This window comes from Cnephaeus nilssonii, assembly GCF_951640355.1.
Source record: "Cnephaeus nilssonii genome assembly, chromosome: 8".
Classification (NCBI taxonomy): domain Eukaryota; kingdom Metazoa; phylum Chordata; class Mammalia; order Chiroptera; family Vespertilionidae; genus Cnephaeus; species Cnephaeus nilssonii.
Genome location: NC_137079.1, coordinates 100,108,881 through 100,126,084, shown reverse-complemented (window position 1 = coordinate 100,126,084; position 17,204 = coordinate 100,108,881). Strand labels below are relative to the sequence as shown.

The window sequence follows — 17,204 nt, the reverse complement described above, 5'->3', positions numbered from 1 at the left end:
GAGATCACAATGGAATAAAATTAAAAATCAATTACAGTAAGAACACTCAAACAAACATTTAAATACATGGAGGCTAAATAGCATTTTATTAAACAACTAGAGGCCCGTTGCATGAAATTCGTGCACGGGGGTCCCTCAACCCAACCTGCACCCTCTACAGTCCAGGAGCTCTCAGAGGATATCCTACTGATGGCTTAGGCCCACTCCCCGTGGTTCTCTGCTTTCTGCGGGGCCTGGAGGTTTCCCTGCAGCCTTGGAGGTGAAGCCCCCATGCCCTGCTGTCGCTCTCTGCCTGCTGCCGCCTTGTGCCATGTGAAGGAAGCCCCAATGCCCTGCAGTGTGCTCTGTCTGCCCAGCCTGGGGGCTTCCCAGACACGGACACACTAAGGAAGCCGCCATGCCCTGTTGTCCAGGCTCTGTCTGCGGGACCTGGGGGTGTTCCCACTGCCACTGCCCACTAAGGAAGCCGCCAGGCCCGGCTTCCCAGCTGCCGAGATCAGGAAGCCGCCATGCCCTGCTCTGCTGGCACTAGAGTCTTCCCGATCGCCTCAGCGACCATCAGGAAGACTCCATGCCCTGCTCCTCCGCCGACTCCTGGGCTTCTCCATCGCCACGCCACGAACGGGCCCTGCTCCTCTGCTGGCTCCTGGGCTTCCCAATCGCCGCTCGATGGGCCCTGGTCCTCCGCCGGCTCCTGGCGGCTTCCCGATCACCGCGCGACAGCCCTGCTCCTCTGCCGGCTCCTGGGCTTCCCCATCGCCGCGCGACAGGCCCTGCTCCTCCGCCGGCTCCTGGGCTTCCCGATCGCCGTGCAACAGGCCCTGCTCCTCTGCTGGCTCCATGTGTGCGGCTTCCCGATCACCGCGCGACAGGCCCTGCTCCTCCGCCGGCTCCTGGGCTTCCCCATCGCCGTGCGACAGGCCCTGCTCCTCTGCTGGCTCCATGTGTGCGGCTTCCCGATCGCCGTGCGACAGGCCCTGCTCCTCTGCTGGCTCCATGTGTGCGGCTTCCCGATCACCGCGCGACAGGCCCTGCTCCTCCGCCGGCTCCTGGGCTTCCCGATCGCCACGGCGACAGGCCCTGCTCCTCCGCCGGCTCCTGGGCTTCCCGATCACCGCGCGACAGGCCCTGCTCCTCTGCTGGCTCCTGGGCTTCCCGATCGCTGCGCGACAGGCCCTGCTCCTCCACCGGCTCCTGGGCTTCCCGATCGCCGCGCGACAGGCCCTGCTCCTCCGCCGGCTCCTGGGCTTCCCGATCGCCGCGCGACAGGCCCTGCTCCTCCGCCGGCTCCTGGGCTTCCCGATCGCAGCGCGACAGGCCCTGCTCCTCCGCCGGCTCCTGGGCTTCCCGATCACCGCGCGACAGGCCCTGCTCCTCTGCTGGCTCCTGGGCTTCCCGATCACCGCGTGACAGGCCCTGCTCCTCCGCCGGCTCCTGGGCTTCCCGATCGCCGCGCAACAGGCCCTGCTCCTCTGCTGGCTCCTGGGCTTCCCGATCGCCGCGCGACAGGCCCTGCTCCTCCGCCGGCTCCTGGGCTTCCCGATCGCCGTGTGACAGGCCCTGTTCCTCTGCTGGCTCCTGGGCTTCCCGATCACCGCGCGACAGGCCCTGCTCCTCTGCCGGCTCCATGTGTGCGGCTTCCCCATCGCCGTGCGACAGGCCCTGCTCCTCTGCCGGCTCCTGGGCTTCCCCATCGCCGTGCAACAGGCCCTGCTCCTCTGCCGGCTCCTGGGCTTCCCGATCACCGCGCGACAGGCCCTGCTCCTCCGCCGGCTCCTGGGCTTCCCGATCGCCGCGCGACAGGCCCTGCTCCTCTGCTGGCTCCTGGCGGCTTCCCGATCGCCACGGCGACAGGCCCTGCTCCTCCGCCGGCTCCTGGGCTTCCCGATCACCGCGCGACAGGCCCTGCTCCTCTGCTGGCTCCATGTGTGCGGCTTCCCGATCGCCGTGCGACAGGCCCTGCTCCTCCGCCGGCTCCTGGGCTTCCCGATCACCGTGCAACAGGCCCTGCTCCTCCGCTGGCTCCATGTGTGCAGGGCCTGGCGGCTTCCCGATGCCACAGCACTAAGGAAGCAACCATGCCCTGCTCTCAGTGCTCTGTTTGCTGGTGGGACAGGCCAGACACTCCAGCAGCGGGGCTGAGGGGACTGGGCGCCGCCATCTTGTGGGTATGGGGGCCACCATTTTGTCACGGAGTGACGCCTAATTTGCATATTACTCTATTATTAGGTAGGACTAGAGGCCTGGTGCACGAAATTCGTGCACAGGGCAGGGGTGTGTCCCTCAGCCTAGCCTGCAACCTCTCCAATCTGGAACCCCAACTGCTCGCCTGCCTGCCTTCCTGATTGCCCCAACCGCTTCTGCCTGCCAGCCTGATTACCCCCTAACCACTCCCCTGCCAGCCTAATTGATGCCTAACTGCTCCCCTGCCAGCCTGTTTGCCCCTAACTGTCCTCCCCTGCAGGCCTGGTCACCCCTAACTGCCCTACCCTGCAGGCCTGGTCCCCCCCAACAGCTCTCCCCTGAAGGCCTGGGTCCCTCTCAACTGTCCTACCTTGCAGGCCTGGTCCCCCCCAACTGCTCTCCCCTGAAGGCCTGGGTCCCTCTCAACTGCCCTTCCCTGCAGAGCTGGTAACCCCCAACTTCCCTCCTCTGCTGGCTTGGTCACCCCTAACTGCCCTCCCCTGCAGGTTTGGGGCAGCCTGGGCGAGGGGCCTGTGGTGGTTTGCAGGCCGGCCACACCCCCTGGCAACCCAAGCGGAGGCCCTGGTATCTGGGATTTATTTATCTTCTACAATTGAAACTTTGTAGCCTGGAGCGGAGCCAAGCCTTCTGCTTGCTCCATGGCCGCAGCCTTTTCTGTTGGGATTTATGTATCTTCTATAATTGAAACTTTGCAGCCTTAAGCGGAGGCCTGGGCCGGCCAGGGTGTGTGGAAAGCTTGGCTTCCTCCATCGCTGGGGGCAACCCTAGCCTCCTGCTCTTTCCAGTTCCGTGGCTGCCGCCATTTCTGTTTGGATTTATGTATCTTCTATCATTGAAACTTTGTAGCCTTGAGTGGAGGCCTAGGCCGGCAAGGGCGGGCGGAAAGCTTAGCTTCCTCCATTGCCGGAGAAACCCAAGCCTCCCTCCTGCTCTCTGTGGCCGTAGCCATCTTGGTTGGGTTTATTTGCATATTCGCTCCTGATTGGCTGGTGGGCCTGGCTGGTGGGTGTAGAGGAGTGATGGTTAATTTGCATATTACTCTTTTATTACATAGGATGAATGAGTTACCAATGAGATCAAGAAAAAAATAAAAAACTTCCTGGAAACAAATGAAAATGAACACACAACAACCCCAAATCTCTAGGACACAACAAAAGCAGTCCTGAGAAGGAAGTTGATAGCACTAAGACCTACCTTAAAAAACAAGAAAAATCAATATGAAACTATTTAACCCTACAACTTAAAAAATTAAAAAGAGAACAAGAAAAGCCCAGAGTAAGTAGAAGGAAGGGAATAATAAAGATTAGTTCAAAAATAAAAGAGAGACTAAAAAAACAATACAAAAAAATCAGGAAATCAAGAGCTAGTTCTTTGAAAAGATAAATAAGATTGATGAACCATTAGCTAGACTCATTGAGAAACAGAGAGGACCCAAATAAATATCAGAAAAGAAAGTGAAGAAGTAACAACTGACACCACAGAAATACAAAGGATTTATACTATGAAGATCTATATGCCAACAAGCTGGAGAATGTGGATGAAATGGACAAATTCTTAGAAAAATACAACCTTCCAAAATTAAATCAGGAAGAATCAGAAAACCTGAATAGGCCAATAACAACTGATGAAATAGAAGTAGTAATAAAAAAAACTCTCAACAAAAGCCCTGGTTTGGATGCCTTCACAGGGGAGTTTTACTAAACATTCAAAGAAAAACTAACACCTCTACTCCTCAAACCATTCCAGAAAATCCAAGAAGAAGAAATACTTCCAAGCTCTTTTTATGAGGAGTATTAAGTGTTATCCTAATTCCAAAACCAAATACACTACAAAGAAAGGTAATTACAGGACAATATCCCTGATGAACACAGGTGCTATAAAATCCTCAACAAAATATTAGCAAATCAGATCTAGTAATATATTAAAAAGATCATACACCATGACCATGTGGGATTTATTACTGGAATGGAGGGGTGGTACAATATTCACAAATCAATAAACCTGACATATCACATAAACACATTGAAAGACAAAAATCACATGATCATATCAATAGACACAGAAGTAGCATTTGACAAAATTCAATACACTTTTCTTAAAATATATTATTATTGTTAGTATTACAAATATATCACATTTCTACCCTCTTGACCCCCCCCTCCTCCCAGCTCTTACCAAACCCCCCAGGTCTTCACTACCCTATCGCCCTTGTCCATGCCTACACATATAAGTATATGAGTTCTTTGGTTTATCTTTTCTCGTCCCCTCAACTCCACATCAAGGTGTGTCAGTCTGTTCCATGGCTCCATACTTTGGGTCTTATTTTGTTGGTCAATTCATTAGATTCCATAATAAGTGTGATCATGTGATATTTATCTTTCTCAGATTGGTTAATTTTACTTAGCGTAATATTTTTCAGGTATATCCATGCTGTCCCAAATAGTACAAGGCCCCTCTTCTTTAAAGCTGCTTAGTATTCCATTGTGTAAATGCCCTACAACTTTTTTATCCATTCAACTACTGATGGGCACTAGGTTTGTTTCCAAATCTTAGCTATTGTAAATAATGCTTCTATGAGCATAGGAGTGCATATGTTCTTTCTCACTGGTGTTTTCGGGTTTTCAGAATATATTCCCAGAAGTGGGATCGCTGAGTCAAACAGCAGTTCCATTTTTTATTTTTTGAGGAAACTTCTTAATGTTTTTAGTAATAGCTGCACCAGTCTGCATTCCCACCAGCAGTGAACTAGTGTTCCCTTTTCTCCACATCCTCCCCAGCACTTGTTGTTTGCTGATTTTTTGATGACAGCCATTTTGACAGGTGTGAGGTAATAGCTCATTGTGGTTTTAATCTGCATTTCTCAGATGATTCGTGACTTTCAGCATTTTTCATAGGTCTCTTGGAGAGTATGTCCTCTTTGGAGAAATATCTATTGAGGTTTCCTACCATTTTTTAATTGTATCGTCTTCCTTTTGTTGAGTTGTAGGAGTACTTCATATATTTTGGAAATTAACCCCTTATCAGATATATCATTGGCAAATATGTTCTACCATACAGTGGGTTCCCTTTTCATTTTGATGGTGCTTGATTTTGCTGTGCAGAAACTTTTTATTTTGATGCAGTCCCATTGGATTATTTTCTCATTAGTTTCCTTTGCGCTAGATGTATCGGTGAACATATTGTTACGTGAGATGTCTGAGATTTTACTGCTTATGTTCTCCTCTATGATTATTATGGTTTCATGCCTTACATTTAAGTTGTATATCCATCTTGAGTTTATTCTTGTGTATGGCATTAAGTTGGTGGTCTAGTTTCATCTTTTGGCATGTGTCTGTCCAGTTCTTCCAGCATCATTTGTTGAAGAGACTATCTTTACTCCATTGTATGTTCTTGCCTCCTTTGTCAAATACTCAGCACCCTTTTTTGATAAAAACTCAGCTAAGTGGGAATAGAGGGATCATACCTCAACATAATAAAGTCCATATATGAAAAACCTACAGCCTACTTCATATTCAATGGACACAAACTAAAAACATTTCTCATAATAACAGGAACAAGACAGAGATGTCAGCTTTCATCACTCTTATTCAACCTAGTACTGGAAGTCCTAGCCACAGCAATCAGAGAATAACAAAATGGCATCCAAATTGGAAGGCAGAAGTAAAACGCTCATTATTTGCAGATAACATGATATTGTACATAGAAAACCCTATAAGACTCCACCAAAAAAACTACTAGATTGGATAAATGAATTCTGGAATGTGGCAGATTAAAAAATTAAAACCCAGAAATCGATGGCATTTTTATACACCAATAATGAATTCTCAGATAGAGAAACTAAATACAAAATCCAATTTACCATACTAAGGAATAAACTTAACCAAGAAGATAGAAAACATACTTGGAAAATGAAAAAAGAGATAGAGCAAGATATAAAAAAATGGGAGAATATACATGTTGTGTTCAATGATTGGTATGGACATCATTAAAATATCCATACTACCCAAAGCAATCTACAGATTCAATGCAATCCCTATTAAAATACCAAGGGCATAATTCACAGATCTAGAAAAAATACTCCAAAAAAATTTATATAGAACCAAAAAAGATTCCGAGTACCTGCAGCAATCTTGAGAAAGAATAACAAAGTGGGAGGGATCACAATACCAGATATGAAGTTACACTACAAAACCACACTAATAAGAAAAGCCTGGTACTGACATAAGAACAGGCATATAGATCAACAGAATAGAACAGAGACACCCAAATCAACCGAAGTCATAACTCTCAATTAATATTTGACAAAGGAGGTAAGAGCATACAAAGGAGTGAAAAGAGTCTCCTCAATAAATGGTGTTAGGAAAATTAGTGATACATGCAAAAAGATGAAACTAGACCACCAACGTAAACTATACACAAGAATAAAATTAAAATGGATACAACACTTAAATGTAAGTCGTGAAACGATAAAAATCCTTGAAGAAACCATAGGTAGCAAAATCTCAGACATCTCTCATAGCAATATGTTTACCAATACATCTCTAAGGCAATAGGAACTAAGGAGAAAATAAACAAATGGACTACATCAAAATAACAAGCATCTGCACAGCAAAAGAAACCACCATCAAAAGAAAAGGGAACCCAATGTATGGGAGAACATATCTGCCATACACCTGATAAAGGGTTAATACCCAAAATATAGGGACTACAGCCCGGCAGGTGTGGCACAGTGGCTGAGTGTCAACCTATGAATTAGGAGGTCTGAGTTCAATTTCTGGTCAGGGTATATGCCCCATTTTCAGACTTGATCTTCAGTAGTAGGCGTGCAGGAGTCAGCCGATTGATAATTCTCTCTCATCATTGATGTTTCTATCTTTATCTCCCTCTCCCTCTCTGAAATCAATAGAAACATATATTTTAAAAATAAATAAAATAAAGTACTCATACAACTCAATAAAAGGAAGACAAACAATCCAAGTAAAAAATGGCAGACCTGAATACACATTTCTCCAAAGAGGACATACATCTCTTAGGGCAAAAGAAACTAAGGAGAAAATAAACAAATGGAACTACATCAAAATAAAAAGCCTCTGCACGGCAAAAGAAACCATCAATAAAACGACAAGAGAGCCCACTGTATAGGAGAACATATTTGGCAATGATACATCTAATAAAGGGCTAATATCCAAAATATATAAGGAACTCATACATCTTAACAAAAGGACAAATAATCCAATTTAAATATGGGCAAAGGATCTAAATAGGTACTACTCCAAAGCAGATACAGATGTGAAGAGATGTATGAAAAAATGCTCAGTAACTGATCATCCAAGAGATGCAAAAACAATGAGGTATCACCTCACACCTCTCACAAAGGCTACCATAAGAAAATCAACAAGTGACAAGTGCTGGCAAGGATGTGGAGAAAAGGGAACCCTAGTACACTGCTGGTGGGTATGTAGACTGGTGCATCCATTAGGGAAAACAGTGTGGAGTTTCCTCAAAATATTAAATGTGGATCTGCCATTTGACCCAGTGATTCCACTTGTAGGGATATATCCTAAAAAACCCAAAACACCAATCAGAAAGAATGTATGGCCTGGCCAGCATGGCTCAGTGATTGAGTGTTGACTTATGAACCAGGAGGTCACAGTTCGATTCCAGGTCAGGGCACATACCAGCTTGGGTGCTCGATCCCTAGTGTGGGGCATGCAGGAGATAGCTGATGAATGATTCTCTCTCATCATTAATGTTTCTCTCTGTTTCTCTCTCTCTCTCTGTTTTTTTCCCTTCCTCTCTGAAATCAATAAAATATATATTTTTTTAAAAAGAAAGAATGTATCCACTATTTACAATAGCTAAGACCTGGAAACATCCCAAGTGCCTTTAGTGGATGAGTGGATAAAAAAGCTGTGGTACATTTGCACCATGGAATACTATGTAGCAGTAAAAAAATAAGGGTCTCTTATCGTTTGAGACAGCATGGAGGGACCTGGAGAGTATTATCCTAAGCAAAATAAGCCAGTCAGAGAAAGACAAGTATCCCATGATCTAACTCATATGTGGAATCTAATGAACAAAATGAACTGATGAACAAAATAGATCTAGAGACATAGAAGCATGGAATAGCCTGTGGAATGTCAGAGGGAATGTGGGGAAGGGTTGGTGGGTGGGAAGAGAACAATCAAAGAACTTATATGCAGACAATAGGGTGGTGATTGCCTGGAGCATGGAGTTGGAGAGGGATAGAGGAGGTCAAAGGGGGAAAAAAGGGAACATGTGTAATACTTTCAACAATAAAGATTTTAAAAAATAAAATAAAGTGGAGATTTTAAGCATAAAAAAGGAAAGAAAAAGAAAATCACAAAATCTTCTTGAGAGAAAATAAATCCTGGGGGAGAAATGCTACCATTTGACAAGCTATAAGGACATACATAAGACTTAATATTATAAAAATGTCAATTTTCCCCAAATCCTATCTAATAAAGAGGGAATATGCTAATTGACCCTCATGCTGTGGCAAAGATGGTGGCACCCACAGCCAATAAGGAGGGAATATGCTAATTGACTGCCCCACCCTCAAAGATGGTGGTACCCACAGCCAATAAGGAGGGAATATGCTAATTGACTTGCCTTGCCCTCAAAGATGGTGGCATCCACAGCCAATAAGGAGGGAATATGCTAACTGACTGCCACACCCTCAAAGATGGCAGCCCCCACAGCCACAAGATGGCGGCATCCAGTCTTCTCAGCCCCGCTGCAGCTGCAGGTGTGCAGCAAGGCCAGGCCCGCCCACAGGTGGGCCCGGCCACTCCACGCGACTGCCGCTGGAGTCCCCAAGTCCCCTCAGCAACCCAGCCACCCAGGGCCGGCCCGAGGCACAGGCAAGCCTCTGATGGCGGCTGCCCAGCCGCCCAGGGCCACCCGAGGCTCAGGTAACCAGGGCTGGCCAAGGCTTGCGCTGCCAGCAGTGGCAGCAGCAGGTGTGAGGGGACGTCGCCTTCCCTGATCGCCAGGTTGCCTCCCACCCCAGAGGGCTCCCAGACTGTGAGAGGGGACAGGCTGGGCTGAGGGACCACCCCTCCAGTGCATGAAAGAGTAAAGAATAAATTTCTGAAAATGGTTTAAATATAAAAATATTAAGAGACAGAGGAGGAAAATGGGAGATATCTGTAATATTATCAACAATAAAAAATATTTAATAAAAATAAAAATATTGTGAATCAAAGCTAGCTTTATCACATATCAGAACATACTTTAAATCTGCTAATAAGTGAATATGGGATCATTATAGCCTAATCCTAATATATAAACAGCCAGGGGCCGTCACGACCGAAACAACCAGACGGACCACCGAACAGCAGGCGGCGTGGGGCGATCAGGCTGGCAGGAGGGGCAGTTAAGGGCGACCAGGCTGGTGGGGGGCGGGGACCGGAGTTGGCAGTAGGTGGCAGTTGGGGCCGACAGGCAGGCAGGTGAGCAGTTAAGAGCCAGCGGTCCCTAATTGTGAGAGGGATATCCGACTGCTGGTTGAGGCCTAATCCCCAGGATCAGGCGTACACCAGCAGTCAGACATCCCCTGAGGGGTCCTGGATTGGAGAGGGTGCAGGCTGGGCTGAGGCCCAGTGCACAAAATACATGCACAGGTGGGTCTGGCTGGCCCACCCTGATAGGGGACAAGCGGGCCAGGCTAGCCAGGGGGAGGGGACACTGGAGGTTGGCAGGCAGGCCCCGCCCCTGACCAGGGTGGGGGAGGGCCAATCAGAGGTGGGGCTGGCTCAGGGGAGGGGCTGTGGGTGTTTGGCCAGCCCTGCCCCCTGGTTGAACTCCCAGTAAAGGGACAATTTGCATATTAGCCTTTTATTATATAGGATTGGAACAGAGTAAAAACAAAACAAAACACAGAATTAGAGCTGTGTTATATGAAAACTAAAATCTGATATTTTAAAGCAGTAGAGAAAATAAATTAGTGAATAAATGATGCTGCCCTAAATGACTATCATCTTGGGTGAAAAAATTAAGATGAACCTCTATTTTGCCCCGATGAGTATAAATTCCAGATGAAGTAAGAGTCTCACAAGACCTAGATTACCTGGTCTACCTAGAGTTAAGAAGATATGAATCAAGTTAACACGATTCCAGCTTTTCTTTCATAGACTCTATTTTTCTATGCAAAAATGTAAAACTGTAATGTTAAAAGGTACCATAAACAAAAGGAAGAAATAAAAAAACGTATTTTGAAAATAATGTTTTGCAACTCACATCAACCAGAGTACTCAGCTGCAATCAGCAAAACTATTCTGGCCAGTAAAATAGAAAAAGAATTTATTAAATTAATTCGGCATGCACTACCCATTAAAATACCAACAGCATATATCACAAACCTAGAATGAACTTTCCAATAATTCATCTGGAATAAAAAAAGACCTTGAATAGCTGCAGCAATCCTGAGAAGAACAAAGTAGGTGGGATTTCAATACCAGATATCAAGCTGTATTACAAAGCCACTGTTCTCAAAACTGTCTGGTACTGGCACAAGAACAGATATATAGACCAATGGAATAGAATAGAGAACCCAGAAATCAACCCAAACCACTATGCCCAATTAATATTTGACAAAGGAGGCATGAACATATAATGGAGTCAAGACAGTCTCTTCAATAAATGGTGTTGGGAAAATTGGACAGATACATGCAAAAAAATAAACTAGACCACCAACTTACACCATACACAAAAATTAACTCAAAATGGATACAGGACTTAAACATAAGACGGGAAACCATAAAAATACTAGAGGAATCCACAGGCAACAAAATCTCAGACATATGCCAAAAGAACTTCTTCACTGACACTGCCCCTAGGGCAATGGAAGCTAAAGAGAAGATTAACAAATGGGACTACATCAAAATAAAAAGCTTTTGCACAGCAAAAGAAACCATCAACAAAACAACACAAAAGCCCACTGCATGGGAGAACATTTTTGCCAATGTTATCAGCGATAAGGGTTTAATCTCCAACATTTACAGGGAAATCATACAACTTAACAAAAGTAAGATAAACAACCCAATAAAAAAATGGGCAACAGACCTAAATAGATACTTTTCAAAAGAAAACAGAAGGAAGGCCAAGAGGCATATGAAAACATGCTCAAAGTCACTAATCATCCAAGAGATGCAAATGAAAATGACAATGAGGTACCATCTCACACCTGTCAGAATGGCTAACATCAACAAATCAACAAATGACAAGTGCTGGCGAAGACGCGGAGAAAAAGGAACCCTCGTGCACTGCTGATGGAAATGCAAACTGGTGCAGCCACTGTGGAGAACAGTATGGAGTTTCCTCAAAAAACTAAAAATGGAACTCTTATTTGACCCAGTGATCCCACTTCTAGGAATATATCCCAAGAAAAGAGAAACACCAATTAGAAAGGATATATGCACCCCTATGTTCATAGCAGCACAATTCACCATAGCTAAGATTTGGAAACAGCCTAAGTGCCCATCAGCAGATGAGTGGATTAAAAAATTGTGGTAAATCTACACAATGGAATACTACACTGCAGTAAAAAAGGAGTTCTTACCATTTGCAACAGTATGAATGGAACTGGAGAGCATTATGCTAAGCAAAATAAGCCAGTCACAGAAAGATAAATATCACATGATCTCACTCATTTATGCAATATAATAAACAACATAAACTGATGAACAAAAACAGATGCAGAGACAAAGAAACATCGATCAGACCATCAAACCTCAGAGAGAAGGTAGGGGAGTGTAGGGGTTACAGGGAGAGATCAACCAAAGCACTTGTATGCATGCATATAAGCCTAAGCAATGGACACAGACAACAGGGGTGTGAGGGCATGAGTGGGGGTGGGGGGTAGGGGGTAATGGGGGAATAAGGACACATATGTAACACCTTAATAAAGAAATAAAAAAAGAAAAAAAGAATCATAATAAAAATATAAATAAATAAATAAAAATATTTGAGTCTCTGAGAAGGCAGATAAAAAGTTAGGTTCTACTCCTCCCCTAAACACACACACATACATATACATATATATATATATACACACACACATACATATATATGTGTGTGTGTGTGTATGTGTGTGTGTGTGTGTATATATATATGTGTGTGTGTGTGTATATATATATATATATATATATACACATATATACACATACATATGCACACACACACATATATATATATATAAATAAAAACAGGTTATATGCAAATTAGCAGGGCGTCACAACTGGCTCAGGACAAGGCTGCATCACAACTGCTCAGGAGGAGCTGCGTGCGCAGATGGGCGGGAGGGGACTGTGTGGCACCCCCAGCCCCAGCGGACACACAGCGGAAGTGGGAGTGTGCTCTGAGCGGCCGCAGTGCGGCTCGGAGCACACCCCACCCCAGTGGACACACACCTGGGGTGGGTGCGTGCTCTCAGCAGCCCCGGCACAGCTGGGAGCACACCCCCGGTGGGTGGCGGCAGCGGCCGGAGGGAAGCCCGTGCTGGCAGTCAGGGGAAGGAAGGCCTATTCTTGCATGAATCTTCGTGCATCGGGCTTATAGTATAAAAATAAATGGCAGTGGATTAAAAGCTACACATTAAAACAGAATCACTATAAAAGTAATTAGAGAATGAATATAGATGATATTTTTATACTGTTGGGATGAGGAAGGGTTTCCTGAGCAAAAAATAAGACTCAGAAGAGTCAAATAAGTAATAGCTGATTAAAATAAAAATTAAACTTTTGTAAAAGACAAATTAAAATGTAAGCTAAATCAGCCTTATTAGATTGGCAAAAGTCAAAATTTAGATAATATCCCATGTTGAAAAGATGTGAAGAAACTGTACACTACATACTCTCACTCTCACTGGCAGGTATAAATTAGTACTCTTTTTGGAGAAGAGTTTGGCAATATCCGTCTCTAATAATAAAAGGGTAATACGCTAATTAGACCAGACATCTTCCAGATGTCATCCCGTCATCCTTCATGACAAACCCAGGGCCTGAGTGAAGCCAGCCTGGGTCCCAGTTGCCTGCTGGCTGCCAGAGGAGGGAAGCCCGGGTCCCGGAGGGAAGCCGGTGCTGGCAGCCCGGGTCCCGGGTGCCGCAGGGAAACCAGGGGAAGGAATGTCTACTCTTGCACGAATTTTCGTGCATTGGGCCTCTAGTATAGAATAGAATATTTATGCTTCATATCCCATGTTCCCAAGGAAAAGGTTAACTGGAAAGTGCTGGGGAAAAAGTTTAAGCCCCTCTAAGCACCCCCTTATAAGACTTTCTTCCCCATGGTAGAAATAATTTGCGCAAATGGTAATATCCATTAAGACAATTATACTTTTTCTGCCGAAGTTTCTTGCTCATGAGAAATTATTCTTATTTCTATAACCCACTCATGTTCACACATGTAGTCGAAGAGCGCTCTAGGAAAATCTCCATATCACACTGGGATTCATCAATCGGCTCTTAGTTTGTGCTCCCTCTTTTATGACACACCATTTCAAACAACTATCCCTTCCAAGTGTACATTCATGTATGAATAATTTATATATTTTGAACACCCCATAACATTAGTTTACCTGTTCCTGCTGGATTAGGAGTATATGGAGGTGGAGGGGGTACACCAGGAGCTATGACATTGGCTAATGGTACTAGACCTGCATTGTTATAAGCACCTAAAATAAAAACATAATAGAAAAATATATAATTTATTATCATTTTGTGGCCAGCAGTTCAACTATATTAATTATTAATGCATCCATCTAATTTATTTTTAAAACTGCAATATAATAGAGTCGCGTTGTACGTGAAGGTTTGGTACTGGATTAGGTGAAAATAGATCAAATAAGATAATTAGAGATTCTTATTTCCAACACTACATGCTAACCCCAGGCATGAGCTCACTAAATGGCATGGCAGGTAGAACCTGCCATACTTAAATTATTATAAGTTCAGTAAGGATGCCTTTGAATACCAATTATCAAAAAGAGATTCAAGATGATTTACCAAAGAGAAAACCCATGATAATAAATAAAGTCAAAAAATAATCTATAATTCATTTAGCAAAAGGAAAATATCCTAAGTAAATTATCTGCTGCATTGTTGTAGACCAAGACACTAGTTAAGCTGACTGTGGGTAAGTTAAGAAATCACAGAACATTTTATAGGTGCTTGAGATTTCCCAAGTACATATACCAACACTTACTTTCAATTCAATAAGTAAAGAGCAAAATAAAAAATGTAAAACATGAAAGAACTCCTTACTTGGTGTAATAGTTGCATGTGGCCGACATGGAGGTATTGGATAAGGAACGGGTTTATGTGGATTGTATGTTGAAGGAGGCTAAATGAGGGGGCAAAGTACAGCAGTTAGAAGTAAATCAACTAAGCACTCTGCTGGCAAAACAAAATGTAACTTGTTTCAAAATATTTAGTCATAAGAGGCTAAAAATGCCCAGCAAAGCTAATGCTACTGGACCAACACATGGCACAAACAAAGAAAATTTATTTGCTTTAACATGTGGTTCCTATTAAATTCCAAAGGTAAACCCTGCCCAAGATTGCCACAGAGGTGTTTTATTTCAGCATCAAATCATCTCCAGTGAAGGGTCAGATCTTATCCCAAACAGCCAATTTCTCTCTGATCTGCCTAATTTAATTCAAGAATTCCTAACTCTTTCTATGTAACAAAAGAAATCCAATAGCTTTTGGAATTAAAGCTACCCAAGAACCTTCAAAACTCCTCCAAACTTATTAGGAATGCATTCATCTTACCCTTTTTTCCCCTTTTGAAAATCAAAAACAAAAAATAGTTTTCTTTAGCATTCAACATGCTGCCAAATGTAGCAGAATGTAGCCTGGAATTATGAATTCAGTATTTTAGTATTTTTTTTTGCCTTTTGAAATCCACAAATCTTTTATCTTTGATGGAACTTATATAAATAATAAAGAACTTAAAAGAACTGGTCTCTAGAGAAGCAGAGGTATCTGAAAAGCTAAGCCAAATACTGTACTTTTATGAGAGAGAGAGAGAGAGAGAACAAGAGAGAGACTCACATGAACGAGCAAGCACACCTGCTAAAGGGAGCGTATCCTTATTTTCTTGGTGCAGAAGGGCTCTACTGACAATAAAGGACCCAGATTCTTTCTAGCTCTCAGAATGGCAGTCCTGTATGATGCACTAGTCTTTTGCAAAAATTCTCATCTGTAACTATTTTTCTATAAACAACTGCCATGGGAGTTATCAGGTGGACAGGAAGGAACTGCAAGGTGGCCATGTGGAGGCCTGTAGTACTTCAATTTTAATGATCCTTCAAGCCACCGGTTGTCTTCTGTTCAATTTATATTCCAATCAATTATTATCACTCCCTTGAAAATCTTCTTAGTCTCCTTGCTCTGTCTTGTTTTACTAACACTAATACTAATTTGGCCAAACCATAATCTTAAAGTGAACCATCCATACTTTATACTTCCAACGGAGCAGTTAAATGTGGCAGGAGAAAAAAAATAAAAACAAATTATGTGTTTTCACTTTAAAGCAAAACATTAAATTCAAAAGGGCCCTTAGCACTATTAACTAATTACACTATATTGTCCTCGGCCATGCATTTTCTGAGGGATTTTAGTATACTTTGAACTTCCCAACACACAAAAAAGAATTTATGATTTGACACAACAGACAGAAAACTACATCTAAGAGTTATGACCTGTTTCATCATTTATTTTCTAAACATACTGGTTTAGATGGTCCAAGAATCCGTGCAGCTATTCCTTTGCCTTCATTGGTACATTCTTCACCATCTTTTTTCAAAGGGGTTCCCTATAAAAAAGAAAAAGAATTGAGACTTTTAAGAAACACTAAAACAAAACAAAAACCCCTCACTATATAGGCAGATCTCATTTTATTGTACTTTTCCTTTATTGCACTTCACAGATATCGCATTTTTTACATCAAAGGCAAACCTTCACCAACAAAAAGGTTAAGACTTGCTTTATTGTGGCACTCCCTTTATTGAAGTGGTCTAGAATTGAACCCACAATATCTCTGAGGAATGCCTGTATTATAGTGAAGAAAAGAACCTGGTAGGCATTTAAAGACTTGGATTCCAGATTCAATCCTGCCCTGGATGCATGACCCTGGTAAGTTCCTCATCACTCCTCTGCCACGGAATCCTCAAAACAGGTACAGGGGTCCTCAGAAGTACACACATAATAAGAGAACAGGATAAAGCACGCTTTAATTATTTTCCCTCCCAACAGGTGCAATCAGAAATAAGACTTCCAATGCTATAGTATATGTAAGAATCAAAGAGTACCTGTATTACAGTTGAAACATAATGACAAAAAAAATGGTGTTCTCTATAAGCATTAAGCATGATAGTTTATATTGTACAAGAACAAATGAGACCTCACTCAAGGCTGCTATAATTAACAGACCAGAATAAGTTGACTATTACACTGTGTCACCCTAATAGTGTGTGTCCCTAAATGGTTGGAAGCCAACTTCCAAGATGGTGCCCAGTGATCCTCACCTCCAACATGCTCTGTTCAGTCCCCTTCCAGAATGAATAGGGCTAACCTGTGCAACACACAGGATATTCCAGAAATGATGGCATTTGACTTCCAAGGCTAAGTCATACAAGACAACACAGATTCCACTTATCTTCTACTAGATGATTGGCTCTGGTGGAAGTCAGCTGCCATGTCATGAGGTACTCAACCAGCACTATGGAAAAGTCCTTATGATAGAGAACAAAGACCTCTTGCCAACAACCTACACTAACTTGCCAGGCATGTAAGTGAGCCACTTTGGAAATACAGTCTGGAGCTCCAATTAAGCCTTCAGATAACTGCAGCCTCATGAGAATCCCTGAGCCAGGACCAAGCTAAGCCATTCCCAGATCCCTGATTCATAGCAACTACATGAGATGATAAATGTTTTCTGTTTTAATCCACTAAGTTTTAGGGTTATTTATAACACTA

General features: G+C 43.6%; 1 protein-coding gene across 1 annotated transcript in view; it reads right to left on the bottom strand.

The window, feature by feature from the left end:
* Positions 1–17,204, bottom strand: part of PROSER1 (proline and serine rich 1) — a 73,217-nt gene that overhangs the window by 34,315 nt on the left and 21,698 nt on the right. The window contains exons 7-9 of the mRNA XM_079779006.1: positions 15,958–16,041; positions 14,487–14,565; positions 13,802–13,897 (exon numbers count right to left, since the gene is read on the bottom strand). Of these exons, the coding sequence (XP_079635132.1) occupies positions 13,802–13,897; positions 14,487–14,565; positions 15,958–16,041 (259 nt within the window). The remainder of the gene's footprint in view (positions 1–13,801; positions 13,898–14,486; positions 14,566–15,957; positions 16,042–17,204) is intronic.